This window comes from Phaseolus vulgaris, chromosome 1 (assembly GCF_000499845.2).
Source record: "Phaseolus vulgaris cultivar G19833 chromosome 1, P. vulgaris v2.0, whole genome shotgun sequence".
Taxonomy (NCBI): Eukaryota; Viridiplantae; Streptophyta; class Magnoliopsida; order Fabales; family Fabaceae; genus Phaseolus; species Phaseolus vulgaris.
The window spans coordinates 16,085,988-16,101,876 of NC_023759.2; the positions used below are offsets into that span (position 1 = coordinate 16,085,988).

The following is a 15,889-nucleotide window of genomic DNA, read 5'->3' on the forward strand; positions in this document are numbered from 1 at the left end:
CAGATAAAGATGCACCCAAGGGATGAGAGCAAGACGACATTCATGACAGAGACATGCAGTTATTGCTATAAGGTGATGCCGTTTGGGCTGAAGAACGCGGGCGTCACCTACCAAAGGCTAATTGATAAGGTCCTTGCACCCATGCTGGGAAGGAACATGCAAGCCTACGTAGATGACATGGTGGTGACCTCGCAGGAGAGGGGGCGACATACGGCGGATCTAGAAGAGCTGTTTGCCACCATATCAAAGTATCGCCTCAAGCTGAACCCTGAGAAGTGCGTCTTCGGGGTTAAGGCGGGTAAGTTTTTGGGCTTTATGCTCACGGAGAGGGGAATAGAGGCGAACCCTGATAAGTGTGCGACTATCATTGCCATGAGGAGCCTAACCTCAGTAAAAGATGTACAACAGCTGATTGGGCGGATGGCAGCTTTGTCAAGGTTCGTGTCTGCTGGAGGGGAGAAGGGCCACCCCTACTTTCAGTGCCTCAAGAGGAATAGCCATTTCCCGTGGACAGATGAGTGCGAAGCAGCGTTCCTTAAGTTGAAGGAGTACTTGGCGACGCCTCCGGTGCTGTGCAAGCCACGGGCAGGCGTCCCCCTTCGCTTGTATTTCGCTGTGACTGAGTGGGCTATCAGCTCTGTACTGGTCCAGGAGCAGGATCAAGTGCAGAGGCCCATCTACTTTGTAAGCAAGGCTTTGCAAGGCCCAAAGTAGAGGTACCAATCGTTGGAGAAGGCGACGCTGGCAGTGGTGTTCGCGGCCAGGAGGCTCTGCCACTATTTTCATAGCTTCACAGTGGTGGTGATGACGAACCTCCCCATTCAGAAGGTACTTCAGAAGCCAGATGCCGCTGGGAGGATGGTTCGCTGGCAGTGGAACTGTCAGAGTTTGATATCCAGTACGAGCCCAGGGGATCCATCAAAGGGCAAGTCTACGCAGATTTCGTTGCAGAGCTCTCACCAGGAGGTGCCCCCCAAGAGGTGGAGCTAGGATCATAATGGATGCTCTCAGTGGATGGGTCCTTCAATCAACAGGGGAGCGGTGCGGGAATAGTCTTGGAGGGGCCCAATGGGGTGTTGATCGAGCAAGCCCTGCGTTTCGCCTTCAAAGCAAGTAATAATCATGCTGAGTATGAGGCGCTGATTGCTGGAATGCTCTTGGCCAAGGAAATGGGCGCGCAAAGCCTCTTGACGAAGAGTGATTCCCAGTTGGTCACAGGGCAGGTAACAGGGGAGTACCAAGCAAAGGATCCACAGATGGTTGCGTACCTGAGGTACGTCGAGGTGTTGAAGGGAGCCTTCGCCGCTTTTGAGCTGGTGCATGTCCCAAGGGAGCAAAATGCTAGAGCTGATCTACTTGCCAAGTTGGCCAGCTCAGGCAAGGGGGGAAGGCAGAGGACAGTCATCCAAGAGACGCTCAAAACGCCGCGAAAGTTTGTGGCAGACAACAGGGTGGATGTTCTTCACATTAGTGCGGTGAGAGGAAAGCCAAGGAGCCATCGCTCTTTGATTCAAGATACAACGAGGACACCCCGCATCAGCATCTATGCGGCCTCACGCGAGGAAGAGAAGTGTGTGCATGTATGTGCCTTGGAAGAAAAGGACACGTGGATGATGCCTTATAGGCGATACATTGCGGATGGGATTCTCCCAGCAGAGCTTGGAGAGGGAAAGATGATAAAGAAGAACTCTGCAAGGTACACTCTCGTTGATGGAGTGCTGTTTAGGCATGGGTTCACGCACCCAATTCTGACATGTGTGAGTGGCGATGAGTGTACAAGGATCATGTCAGAACTCCACGAGGGGATTTGTGGAAGCCACGTGGGGGGAAGATCATTAGCTTCCAAGGTGATTCGCCCAGGGTTTTATTGGCCATCGGTGAGGGAAGATTGCGTAAGGTACGCCCAGCGATGCAAGCAGTGTCAGATGCATGCTGACTGGCACAAGGCGCCTCCAGAGGAGCTGGGATCGATTTACAGCCCGTGGCCCTTCCACACATGGGGAATCGATATTCTGGGGCCTTTCCCTCTGGCGATAAGGCAGATGAAGTACTTGATAGTCGCCATCGAGTACTTCACGAAGTGGATAAAGGCAGAACCAGTGGCCTAGATCACTGCGCACAAGGTACAACACTTTGTTTGGAAGAACATTGTATGTCGTTTCAGGGTGCCGAGGCGTCTCATCTCAGATAATGGCACTCAGTTCGCGAGCCAACAGTTGGGGAAGCTGTGTGCAAAGGTAGGAATCAAGTAAGTGTTCACATCAGTCGAACACCCCCAGACGAATGGGCAGGTAGAGTCCGCGAATAGAATTTTGCTGAGGGGGTTGAAGCGAAGACTGGAGAAAGCTAAAGGGGTGTGGGCAAAAGAAGTGCCAAGGATTGTGTGGGCTTACCACACCACGCCTCAATCTTCCACCATGGAGACGCCTTTCAGCCTAGTATACGGGTCAGACGCCATGATCCCGGTGGAGATTCACGAGAGTTCCCCGCGTTTTCTAAGCTTTGTGGCAGAAGAGTCCAACGAAGAAAGAAAGGTGAATCTAGACCTGTTAGACGAGGCCAGAGAAGAGGCGAGGATAAAGGCTGAAGCCGTGAAGAGAAGAGTGGAGCATCAGTACAACTCTAAGGTGAAGCTGCGGCAATTCCAAGTGGCTGACCTGGTCATGCGGAAGGCTCATCCTTATGAGTTGGAGAACAAGTTGTCTCCTAAGTGGACTGGACCCTTCAGAGTAACCGAAGCCAAGGGGAATGGATCGTACAAGCTTGAGACTCTGGAAGGAGGCCCCATCCCACGTAGATGGAATGCAGCCAATTTGAAGTTTTATTTCAGCTAAAAACATTATGTAATACACATTTTTAAAAGGGGACACTCTTTTTCCCTTTCGGGGGTTTTTTAATGAGGTCACCCAAGTAAAAAAAGAAGTCCAAGAAAACTTTGTCTTAGTTTCTCCCTCTCTCACAACGTAAAAGTAAAGATTAAGAAACCAAAAACAAAGGCTCAAGGTGTCGACAGGAGTAGGCGTCGCCAGGTGTAGGCGTCGCCACGGGTAGGCATCGCCAGGGGTAGGAGGAGATGATGGACACTATCCAGCCACAACCATCCCCCTAAGAAGCAAAAGCATTGGATTTGAGGACAAATCCTTTTCAAGAGGGAGGGGATGATGGAGGAGGGCCAAGCACAACCTGATGGAGGAGGGCCAAGCACACCTCACCATAGATGCCAAGACCCAAGACTAGACCGTGATGAGCGTCTAGACTCAAGGAGAGAGCGTCTAGGACGTGATGAGGGAAGGCTACACATGGAGCTTCTAGGAGGAGGCCTAGACCGTCTAGGCCTTATTACAAGGTCAATGGCTAAGCATATTCACGCCCACATGGACCTAGCCACGGATGGAAGAGAGAAGACCTTGTATATGTTACATGGAGGCCCATTAGGGGTGGCTTAGTAATTAGTGTAGTGTTAGAAAGCACAAGTTTGTCTTATATGTGATTTACCCTAGATTTGTGCACTTTCTAGAACCTTAGCACACCTGACCGGCCATCTCTTGTATTTTTCAAGATTATGGTGAGTAAAGTTATGCTGCCAACACTGTGCCATGCTTTGATTCTACCTAGTTTCTAGGCTCTAATCTTCATCTTCCTCACTTACCATAGGGCTGGCCGAACCTCCCTAATCCCATACATATCATGCACCTTCAAGATCACCATAGCTCCTAGGAGGATCTTGCACATACACAACCATGGCTTCCGCACCATCTTTCACATGATTCTAAGAAGAGCTTCATGAATTTGCCATCGTTTGGTATCATGAGCATAGGTTCTTCAAAGATGAGTTGTTCTTGGTCTTTTCATTTTTAGTTCTTCTTTATTTCATGTTGTTCATCTTGTTTCCATAATTGTCTTACTGTTTTTTAAATTTTAATTTGTTTTGGTGTGCTATTTGGAAGATCCAACCGGTGCACTTTGTTCAATTGATCTTGAACAATCCTTGTGCAATTTGTGATAGGATTCCATACACCTTTGAGTTGCTGTTTTTCTTTTAGGTTTTTGAGTCTTTATTGCACTTTTATTTTGGTTCATATTATGCTCTTTGAGTCTTTAATTTCTGAATCCATATATGTTTTGTCAAGTCATGTTCATCCACAATGTCATCAATTCATAGTACTCCTTTGTTTGGCTTGATTGTTTCTTGATTTTGGGTATTTTTTTTGCTTACTTTGAAACTGCTATGATATTGATCTTTTGGTGCCTTTTATTTTTAGTTTGATTTCATATTTGTGTTTAGATCCTACACAAATTCTATTTCACAAACTCCATTGTGTTTAAATTTTGGTCTCTTGCTGTTTTTGTTTCCAGTTTTTTCCAGAATCCCCTGTTTTACATTCTCTGTGCTGGCTGTTTTGTTCCAGAAAATTATTTTCACTCATAGGAAATTTTTGATTCTCTGGAATATGCAAGATTAGGCTGTTACAGAAAAGACAAAAAAAATCAGCTCAATAGAGTCAATAGAAAAAAAATGATAAATATTTTAAAATCAGTGTGCAAATCTGGGCGCTACAGTTGGCGTAACTGAACACTGAAATTGAAAAAATTATTAAAAACAAATGGCTCATGCGTTTGGAGTGATTCCAAAGCCAGATTTTAGTTAAGATCTTGAATATCTTGCATATAAATTTTCAGAGGCAAATTCCAAAAGGGCAGCTCAGCATAAATTGGGGAAAAACACGTTCTCTGGCCCACAACAATTTTCCAGTGGTGTTGTTTTTTATTTTGTAATCTAATTCTAGTGCTATTCTTAGGATTCTTTTGTGTGCCTACCTTTATTTGAGTACCTTTATTTGCTTGTCTAATATTCTTGGAACTCTTTCTAGTTGTCACAATCTAACTCCATTTGTGTGGTACTGTTTTCTTCAATTAAATTATTTCTTGCTTTTATTCTTTGGCATCTAAATTTGGTGCTGGAATTTATTCTCTTTTGGTGCTTGATTGAGTGGAAATTTGACTTGGGTAAGGTCTAGTCTTCTTGATAGGTGTTGGAATTGGAGAATTAGGACCTTCATTCTAAGGGGAACAAAGACAAAGGCAGAATCAAACACTTCTCAAAACACCACAAACACTTGGAGGGCCCAACAAACAAAGACAACCAAGGAAGTGCCAATAGCAAAAAGAGGATCAACAAAGGGAGTTTTCTTAATTTCTTTGCAACTTAGTTTGTGTTAATTACTTCTTTAATTACGTGCTTAGACGGTGAGTGTGTCTTCAAGGGCTCAAAAGTGTCCAAGAAGCCTCACCTACGCCCGACTAGTGTAGAGTTTTTAATTAGCAACTGTTAATTTTTTTTAATTACATAACTTGCTTCATTAGTTACGCTTTGCATGTGTGGTTGGCTTGTTTAAGCTTTGTTAAATCGTCTAGCTTTATTAATTAGTTAGCTTGCATTGTTTTCTTGCATTTAAAATCTGATTTCTCAACTTCATTGTCTTCTAAGTAGTTTACTAAGAGAAAGTTTTGTGTGAAGACATTGAGGGATAGTTTTTGGCTAAGGCAAAGGCTTGGTACTTAAGTAGTCCTCTGTGACTCACCTCCCTTACCTGGAAAACTACCTTCTTTGACTTTCCTAAATTTTCTCAAGGTAAAATACTTGTATACACAAAACTTTAGCCATGTCTTCTCCTCCTCACTCTCCAAAGTCTATTGAAAGTGAAGTAAAATCTATAAAATCTATTTTGAAAGAAGTATCACAAGCTGTGCAAATGATTTCTTTTAAACAATTGGAGAATGAGACAAAAATTAATGAATTGGCTAAAGCCCAAGAAGAGAAATCACAAAAATCACAAAAATAAAGAAAACTCATACTCATGCATCTAGGAGTAATGAGTCTCTAGGGGAGGGGAGCCTTAGAATTAATGACTATTACCAACCACCCCCTAGAAGAAATAGGCAAAGGGAACAAGAGGGGCCAAGGGAGGTTAGAGTAGATCTACCTCACTTCCATGGAAAAGAAAATGTAGAAATCTACCTAGATTGGGAGATGAAAGTAGAACAACTCTTTGCTTGCCATAGGGTGAGTGAGGACTGAAAGGTACCCCTAGCCGCCCTTAGTTTCCAAGGGAACGCCATGTATTGGTGGACCTCTCTCGAAAGAGAAAGACGTCTTCATAGGGAACCTTCCATTGCATATTGGAATGACCTTAGGGGAGCCCTAAGACGTCGCCACATACCTTCCTATTACCATAGGGAGTTGATGGACAAGCTCCAAAGACTCCAACAAAAAAACATGAGTGTGGAAGAGTATAGGCAAAAAATGGAGCTCTACATGATGAGAGCATCCATTAGAGAAGAGGAGGACACCACCATTGCTAGGTTCCTTAGTGGCCTATCACTTGAGATAAGAGATAGGGTAGAACTCCTACCTTACCAAGACTTGAATGACTTGGTTCAACTTTGCATTAAAGTTGAACAACAAATCTTGCGCAAAACTTCAAGTCAAAAGGTGAGTTCCTACTCTAGCTTTTACCCCAAGAAAGAGTTTAGAAGGGAGGGTAGTACATCAAAAGAAAAACCAAAAGAACCTACCAAACCCTTCACCAAAGAAACCTCAACCCCACCCATCCGAGCTAGAGATGTTAAGTGTTTCAAGTGCTATGGTAGAGGGCATGTGCAAGCACAATGCCCAAACCAAAGGACTTTGTTTCTTAAGGGTGTAGATGAATACACTAGCGGCGAGGATGAGCCAAGTGAGAGAGAGGAAGGGGGAGAGGATGAGAGGGTAGCTCCACTAGAGGGAGAATTGCTTATGATTAGGAGAACCCTCAACAATCACCCTAGCACATCCATGGAAACACAAAGAGAGAACATATTCCATACAAGATGCAATGTTTTAGAAAACATATGTTCCCTCATTGTGGATAGTGGATCTAGTTGTAATTGTTGTAGTGCTAGAATGGTGGAAAAGCTTAATCTAGAAATAGTTCCTCACCCAAAACCTTACAAACTTCAATGGCTTAATGAAAATGGGGAACTAAGTGTAGACAAGCAAGTGGAAATCAAGTTTTCCATAGGGAACTACAAAGATAAAGTTTTATGTGATGTAGTGCCTATGTAAGCTTGCCACATCTTATTAGGGAGACCATGACAATTTGACAAGAAAACCTTGCATGATGGTCTCACTAACGAGATTTCCTTCACCCACAAACATAAGAAATTTGTACTTAGTCCTTTACCACATTCTCAAGTGGTGAAAGACCAAATACAAATGAAACATAAGAGGGATGAGGAAAACAAAAAAAAAAAGAGCGCTAGAAAAACAGAAAATTCTTAGGGATAGGAAGGCGTGGGAGAAGAGTGTTCCTTCCCACAAGGTTGATCAACAAGAAAAGCCTTTTGAAAACGTTTTTGAAAATTTCTTATCTTTTGTAAAGGAGCACTTACATGCACTGCCACAAGTAGTGAACTTATGAATTTACCTCCTCCAATAGAAAAACTTTTAAGTGAATTTGAAGATATATTCTCTAATGAGGGGCCTATTGGACTCCCTCCCATTAGAGGTATAGAACATCAAATTGACTTCATTCCGGGGGCAAGCCTACCAAATAGGCCTGCTTATAGAACAAACCCCGAAGAAACCAAGGAGATAAAATCACAAGTTCAAGACTTGTTGGAGAAGGGTTGGGTTCAAAAGAGCCTAAGCCCTTGTGCTGTACCTGTCTTGTTGGTGCCCAAAAAGGATGGAAAATGGTGCATGTGTTGTGATTGTCGAGCAATCAACAACATCACCATCAAGTATAGGCATCCAATCCCAAGGCTTGATGATATGCTTGATGAATTACATGGGTCAACCATATTCTCCAAAATTGACCTTAAAAGTGGATATGACCAAATTCGAATCAAAGAAGGTGATGAGTGGAAAACCGCTTTTAAGACCAAATTTGGATTATATGAGTGGTTGGTGATGCCCTTTGGGCTTACTAATGCCCCAAGTACATTCATGAGGCTTATGAATCACACCTTGAGAGATTGCATAGGTAAATATGTAGTAGTTTATTTTGATGATATCCTAGTGTATAGTAAAACCCTAGAAGACCATCTAAGTCACCTTAGGGAAGTTCTTCTAGTGCTTAGGAAAAATAGTCTTTTTGCCAATAGGGATAAGTGTACCTTTTGTGTAGATAGTGTAGTTTTCTTAGGTTTCATTGTCAACAAAAGGGGGGTGCATGTAGACCCCGAGAAAATCAAAGCCATCCGAGAGTGGCCCACTCCACAAAATGTAAGTGATGTAAGAAGTTTTCATGGGTTAGCTAGCTTCTATAGAAGGTTTGTGCCTAATTTTTCTAGTCTAGCTTCTCCTTTGAATGAACTTGTTAAAAAAGATTTTGCATTTTGTTGGAATGAAAAGCATGAGCAAGCCTTCCAAAGGCTAAAAGCACAACTCACCAATGCACCAATTCTATCTCTCCCAAATTTTTCCAAAACTTTTGAGATAGAATGTGATGCATCGGGGGTAGGCATAGGTGCGGTATTGTTGCAAGGTGGACACCCCATTGCATATTTTAGTGAAAAACTCCATGGTGCCACCCTCAACTATCCCACCTATGACAAAGAGCTCTATGCACTTGTGCGAGCCCTAAAGACTTGGGAACACTATCTTGTGTCCAAAGAATTTGTCATCCATATTGATCACGAGTCTTTAAAATATTTAAAGGGCCAACACAAGCTCAACAAGAGACATGCTAAATGCATGGAATTTCTTGAACAATTTCCTTATGTAATCAAATACAAGAAAGGAAGCACCAATATAGTGGCCGATGCTCTTTCAAGACGGCATACACTCTTTTCAAAATTGGGTGCCCAAATTCTTGGATTTGATCACATAAGAGAGCTTTATCAAGAAGATCAAGAACTCTCATCCATCTATGCCCAATGTCAACATAGAGCGCAAGGAGGTTACTATGTGTCCGAGGGATATCTTTTTAAAGAGGGAAAACTTTGCATTCCCCAAGGCACACATAGGAAACTCCTTGTCAAGGAATCACATGAGGGGGGACTCATGGGCCATTTTGGAGTTGATAAGACTCTAGACCTTTTAAAAGCAAAATTTTGTTGGCCACACATGAGGAAAGACGTCCAAAGACCTTGTTCTAGATGCATATCATGTTTAAAAGCAAAGTCTAGAACAATGCCTCATGGACTCTACACCCCTTTGCCGATTGCAAATGCTCCTTGGGAAGACATTAGCATGGATTTCATTTTAGGACTTCCTAGGACTGCAAGAGGCCATGACTCTATCTTTGTGGTAGTTGACCGTTTTAGCAAAATGTCCCATTTTATTCCTTGGCACAAGGTAGATGATGCTCAAAATATTTCTAGACTCTTCTTTAGGGTTTAGGGTTTAGGGTGAAATCCCAAGTTTATAAGCCACTTTTGGAAAACTTTAGGGCAAACTCGGAACAAGACTACAATTTTCAACTTCTTGTCATCCTCAAACGGATGGCCAAACCGAAGTAGTCAATAGATCTCTTGGGACTATGCTTAGGGCTATCATGAAGGGCAACCATAAATCTTGGGATGAGTATCTTCCCCACATTGAGTTTGCTTACAATCGAGTAGTTCACAAGACTACTAATGCTTCTCCTTTTGAAGTAGTATATGGTTTTAATCCTCTCACACCCATGGATTTGTTGCCTCTTCCTAATCCACAAGAATTTGTGCATAAGGAAGGAGTAATCAAAGCCGACTTTGTGAAAAAAATGCATGAGAAGATTAAACTCCAAATACAACAACAAAATGAGAAGTACACAAAATACAACAATAAAGGGAAGAAAGAAATAATTTTTGAGGAAGGAGACATAGTTTGGCTTCACCTTCGCAAAGATAGATTTCCAACTCAAAGGAAGTCCAAAATAAGTCCCCGAGGTGATGGACCCTTTCAAGTCCTCAAGCTAGTCAATAACAATGCATATAAATTGGACCTACCTCTTGAATATGGAGTACATGACACTTTTAATGTAATTGATCTTTCTCCATTTGTAGGTACCAATGACAATGACGAGCTGGATTTGAGGACAAATCCTTTCCAAGGGGGTGGGGATGATGGAGGAGGGCCAAGCACACCTCACCATGGAGGCCAAGACCCAAGACTAGACCGTGATGAGCGTCTAGACTCAAGGAGAGAGCGTCTAGGACGTGATGAGGGAAGGCTACACATGGAGCATCTAGGAGGAGGCCTAGACCGTCTAGGCCCTATTACAAGGTCAATGGCTAAGCATATTCACGCCCACATGGACCTAGCCACGGATGGAAGAGAGAAGACCTTGTATATGTTACATGGAGGCCCATTAGGGGTGGCTTAGTAATTAGGGTAGTGTTAGAAAGCACAAGTTTGTCTTATATGTGATTTACCCTAGATTTGTGCACTTTCTAGAACCTTAGCACACATGACCGGCCATGTGCCATGTGCCTTGTCATTTGCATTTCATTTTTCTCCAATTTCATGTGTAATTAGCATAGCTTTCACGGCCCATTAGCCTATAAAAGGGAAGGCCATCTCTTGTATTTTTCAAGATTATGGTGAGTAAAGTTATGCTGCCAACATTGTGCCATGCTTTGCTTCTACCTAGTTTCTAGGATTTAATCTTCATCTTCCTCACTTACCATAGGGCTGGCCGAACCTCCCTAATCCCATACATATCATGCACCTTTAAGATCACCATAGCTCTTAGGAGGATCTTGCACATACACAACCATGGCTTCCGCACCATCTTTCACATGATTCTAAGAAGAGCTTCATGAATTTGCCATCACAACCTCCCATGAAAGGCTAGACCCCAAGTCAAGAGCGTCTAGACCCAAGCCAAGAATCTAAGACCAAGCTAGGAGTGTCTAAGATCAAGCTAGGAGCGTCTAAGACCAAGCTAGAAGTGTCTAAGATCAAGCTAGGAGCGTCTAAGACCAAGCGAGGAGTGTCTAAGATCAAGCTAGGAGCGTCTAAGATCAAGCTAGGAGCGTCTAAGACCAAGCTAGGAGTGTCTAGGACAAGAAGACTTGGATCAAGCTATGAATGGGAGAATGACATATTGGTACATGTTCCGTGAAGGCCCATCAAGTTTAGCCTAGTTTTAATTGGGGTGTAAATAGCATAGCCATGTGGACAAATGTTTATTTTTCTGCACATTAGAATTAAGGAGGAGTTAACCTTGATTAGCTAAAGGTTTCTAGAAGCTTTCACTAATCACGTTCGGCCATGTGTAAGTTGGAGGGCCATGTGCACCCATATGCCATGTGCTCCATGTGCCACTTCTTTACATTTCATTTGGCTTACATTTGTGTAGCATTTAGGTCATCAAATCTGGTCCTCTTTAGCCTATAAAAAGAGGAGCCTACACCTTGTATTGGAAGATTAATGAGAGTAATGTTATGCTGCCAATTTAGTGCCATACATTGCCTTTGCCTAGTTTCTAGGTCCTAATCTTCTCTTCACCATTTACCAAGAGGGCTGGCCGAACCTCCCTTCTTCCATACTCATCATGCACCTTCAAGATCACCACAACTCCTAGGAGGATCTTGCCCATTTCAATCCATAGCTTCCGCACCATTTTCACAGCATCCAAGAAGAGCTCCATGAGAATGCCATCAAGCACACTCTCAAGCGCAGGCGTCGAGTTGAAAGGTACGCATAGTATAAGTTAAAATCCAGGCGTCTAGTCCCTGAGCAGGGGTTAAGGGATTCCTTCGGGACGCCCCCTCCTCGGGTGAGAACGGCTAGCCCCGATGTCTGATGTTTAGACACCTCGCAAGGAAATGGCGGAGGGCGTTTCCTTCGAGTGTGGGCATCAGGCAGTAAGAAGTTTCGGAGCAGTGGAGAACCAGGTCACTTGGTGCAGATACACGCAATTAAGGAGAAACGCCATCCTTCGGGAAACCTTCTCCTTAGGTGTAATCACCAAAATCCCTGGTCATCTTGGTGGTTAGACACACCAGGGACGATACGACGATGTTTTCGACACGCCTCTCCCTGGGCGTGGGCACCAAGAACACTGATCGCCTTGGTGTTTTCAGACACCCTGAGGATGAAACGGCACTACCCCCGGGCAGGCCTATCCTCAAGCGTGGGCACCAAGCGCGCAGAGATAAGGGCTAAGTTGCCTTGGTGTTTAGACACCCCGTGGACGATACGGCGCTGCTGTAATAGGCCTCTCCACGGGCGTGGGCACCAAAGTGTGACTTTGTCCCAAGTGTTCAGACACGCTGAGGACGATACGACCTCGCGTTCAGCGGGTCTCTCCTCGAGCGTGGACACCCAGTATAGATAAGATAAGCCCTCCTCGCCCTCGAGCGATGTCGAGGCCACAGAAGAAGAGATAAAGTCCTCCCTTGCCCTTGAGCGATGTCGAGGCCATAGAAGAGACGAGACCCCTTTCATCTTAAGTGATGACGAGGCTAGCAATACCTTTGGCAGTAAGCGCCCTAGGACTCAAGAAAAGTAAGCAAAAGAGCAAGTTGAAAATTTTTGCAAGTAAAAAAGGCAAGAGAAATTCGAAGAGCGAGGAGAAGAAGCATAAAGAGCGCAAGTTATCAAAGACAGTAAAAGCAGGAAGGAATGCACGAAGAGGATGAGGCCAGAACGATTAATTATATTCAAAGATATGCAGCAGAAAAAGTTAATGGCAGTTACAAAGTTAAGTCAAACAGTTATATACACATGATGTGTTTGTCAAAGTACAAGAATCGACTAGTCTTCAGAAGCCTCCAAAGGCACAATTTTGCCATCGACCACTTCGTTGAAGGGGCTGCACTCCGAAACATCGATGCCAGGGTTCGCGCAAGCCGCTTGAACAAGGGCCTCCGCAAACCCATCAGCAAACCCCGTCGCAGCCTCTTCGCTTAACTTTTCCTTTGTGGCTTTAAAGTTCTCAGCTTGAGAAGCCATCTCTTGCTCTTTGGTCGCTAAAGCAGCAACCAGCTCTTGAACCTTGGCCTGCAGAGTTGCGTTTTCGGTAGTTAGCAGGGCGCAATCATTAGTTTTGGCCTCGAGTGCAGCCTCAGTCTTTCCCAGTTTCTGCTCCCGATCAACGCAGTGGTCCTCAAGCTTTTTCTGCTGCGCCACAGAAGCCTTCGCCGCATCTTCAAGTTCCACGACTTTAACGCGGAGGGGCACGACCTGGTTAAGAAGCTCAGCTTGAGCTTGCCCCGCCTCATGCAGTCGCTTGCTGGCCTCCTCCTTAGCCTTTTGTGCAACCTTCAGAGAGACCTTGTAGGCCTCCTTTTGGCGCTCCCAGCGACGGGCCAAGGTCTCTTTCTCCTCTTTCAGTGAGGCGTTCTCTTTTTCTAAAGATTGAAGGGCGGAGGCCTCGATAGCTTTGGCTTTCGCTTGCTCGCGCCAGGAGTTGGCACAGGCAATGAAAGCGCCCATGTAGTAGTACATGCCTTCCTTTTTAGGCCCTTCAGCTTGGTCGCATGGAGACATTTTCTTCAAGTAACCCCTCAGCGTGTCTTGGATTGGCGGGGGAAGTTCTGGAGCAGGCGGTGGAGCTGATGTGGGCTCAGTTTCAGTCCCACCCTCCAAGGCCATTGGTTGAGGGGGTGAGGTGGCGCTTGGAGGGTTCTCCCTTAGCGAGTCGATGCCATGGTTGGAAGAGGATGTGGAGGTAACAGCTTGGGGGGATGCCCGGGTGGTCCTTCTTCTCTTGAAGACTTGTCCCTCAGCAGACTCGTCTTCGTCCTCAGAAGGAACCACCACCACCATTTTCCCTTTATCAAGGAGGGCTGGTACGGCAGTGGTTTCAGCCAGCGCAAGAGGCATGGCTGCTATGGGAGGTGGCGAGCTTGGGGGATGGTTTGGAGAAGGAAGGGCTGGAGGAGATGTTGTCGTAGGTGGGTGTTGGGGGCGAAGGTTAGGGGAGGTAGGAGCAGTTTCAGAGGTTGGAGGTATGGAATCCCCAACCCCTTTTGACGAAGCCTCGCCTTTGGACTTTAAAATCTGGGCGAGCTTCAATCTCCTTTGTTTGTCCATTTTTGAATCTGCACCATGAAGATAAACATAGTAGGGGTTAGGCACAAGCTAAGTTACTACACAAGAAGAACAGATAAATCATACACAAAGCAAAAAACAAGCAGAAGCAGAGAATAGGAGGTTAGAAGGGGTGACTCTCATACTTATGTAATTAGCAAGAGCTTCAGCGTCGTATTCGCGATTTATCAGGATGGAGGTGTCGAAGGCCCCCGCGCTGGCCAGGATTTGGCAAGCCTCTCAATCAGTCGAGGGCAACTCATCTAGGGACTTAGGCTTGGTGAGCTTGACCTTCTCCACCTAGTACAAGGGAAAGCCGTCGAGGGCGGTGCGATTGTAGTCAGAGCAGCATACTTTGAAGAATTTGCCCCTCCATTCCTTGAAGGATTGCTGGAACAAGGTTAGGAGGACCCTCCCAGCGATGCTGCTAAAGCTGACCCAGAGAAGATGTCGACGGAGGGGGCTTGTCCAAAGTATCCGCACAAGATGCCGAACGCTTTGACGAAAGCCCAGCTGTTGGGGTGTAGCTGGGCGGGGGCAACGTTGATCTCTGTTAAGAGTTCCCGTTCGAACCCAGTGAAGGGCAGACGCATCCCAATGCGTTTGAAGACCGTCTGGTAGAAGAAGAAAAGGGGACCCCGTTGTTGGACCTCTCATCCCCGCACACAGGCTCACCTAGGATATAGGGGAGTACAGAAATGTCCTCGTCGTGCCTCCTAGCAAAGGCACGATGTTGGTAGACGCTTGGCCCGTCAATATGGTCTCTCCAATCCTTCATGGAGGTTAGGGTGGAGCACTCTTCGAGCAGCTCGTCAGAGGCCCAGGGGTAAAGGGCTTTGTAGTTGACCTTTGGGGGTGGAGGATTGGTCGTTGTTTTGGTACGCACCATTGAAAGAGCTGAAGAATGAAGAAGGAAAAAGGTTCAGCAAATGGGGGTTAAGGCGGAAATGAGGAAAGAAACCCTAAGAAAACCCCTACCCACGCGTGAAGTTCAGAAAGGGAGAAACAGAGAAATGAGGGAGAAGAACGCGAATGCAAAGAAAATAAACAGGCCCGGGCAGTTATATCCATACAAAAGTTAAAGGGGAGAGCCATTGAAGGAGAAAAATCATACCTTTTGAGTATCGGGTTGGATGAAGATCGGAAGTGCGAAGCAGAGAATGAAGATTGCAGAGAAAGCTTGGGTAGATGAACAGTAGAGAGAGTGAGAAGAGTGAATGAAATAGTGGTTTGGAGCGCGCGTTTTCGAAAGGTATAACGTTAACTTGAGGAGTGCGAGAGGCGTTAAGTTGTGGCCGTGCGATCGGGCCACGTGTCAAGAGATTAGAGCATAACTTAAAGGGTCACGTCCTCAACGCAGAGAATGTCACGTCAGCTGCTCAAAGAATGTCACGTCATCAGGAGTGCCACGTGGATGGTAGGGCGAAGCCTTAGTCTTTTTGCTGAAACAAGTGTCAGCTCAAGACTGGGGGGCTTGTGTATCGTCCCGTCCCCGAACGTTGACCAACGTCAAAGTCAAAGTCAAACATTGGTGGGACCCTCCAAGGGGCCTAGGGGAGAAAGTCAATAGGTTGACCACTTTGGGCGTCGCCACGTTGAGGCGTCGCTAATGTCACCCCCCGATGCCCACGGGTAGGGAAGACCGTGGAGGGGGGCGACACAGTCAGAGGCAGCGGTACGGGCGAGGAGGCCTCGGGCCCCGGTACCTTAGAACAGTAATGAAGAGAAGAGAAAGGTGGCTTCAAGGCCATAATCCCAGTATCAGCAGGGGGTAGCCTGCCTCGTGAAGTACCCACGCCACCTCTGGAGAATCCCTGGGACAGATACGACCCAGGAGAGGGCCACGCCCAGGGGCGAACCATGTGCATGGTACGAGAGGAAGGC

General features: G+C 45.6%; 2 protein-coding genes across 2 annotated transcripts; one reads left to right on the forward strand and one right to left on the reverse strand.

The window, feature by feature from the left end:
• The first annotated feature begins 7,456 nt into the window (after positions 1-7,456).
• On the forward strand, positions 7,457-9,511 carry LOC137815597 (uncharacterized). The gene is made up of 4 exons (XM_068618711.1): positions 7,457-8,024; positions 8,187-8,266; positions 8,702-9,098; positions 9,435-9,511. The coding sequence occupies exons 1-4, from the start codon at positions 7,457-7,459 to the stop codon at positions 9,509-9,511; spliced, it is 1,122 nt and encodes a 373-aa protein (XP_068474812.1).
• A 3,216-nt stretch (positions 9,512-12,727) lies between these two features.
• LOC137815599 (uncharacterized) lies at positions 12,728-14,008 on the reverse strand. The gene has a single exon (XM_068618712.1). It carries the CDS (start codon positions 14,006-14,008, stop codon positions 12,728-12,730), a length of 1,281 nt encoding a protein of 426 aa, XP_068474813.1.
• Positions 14,009-15,889: the final 1,881 nt, after the last annotated feature.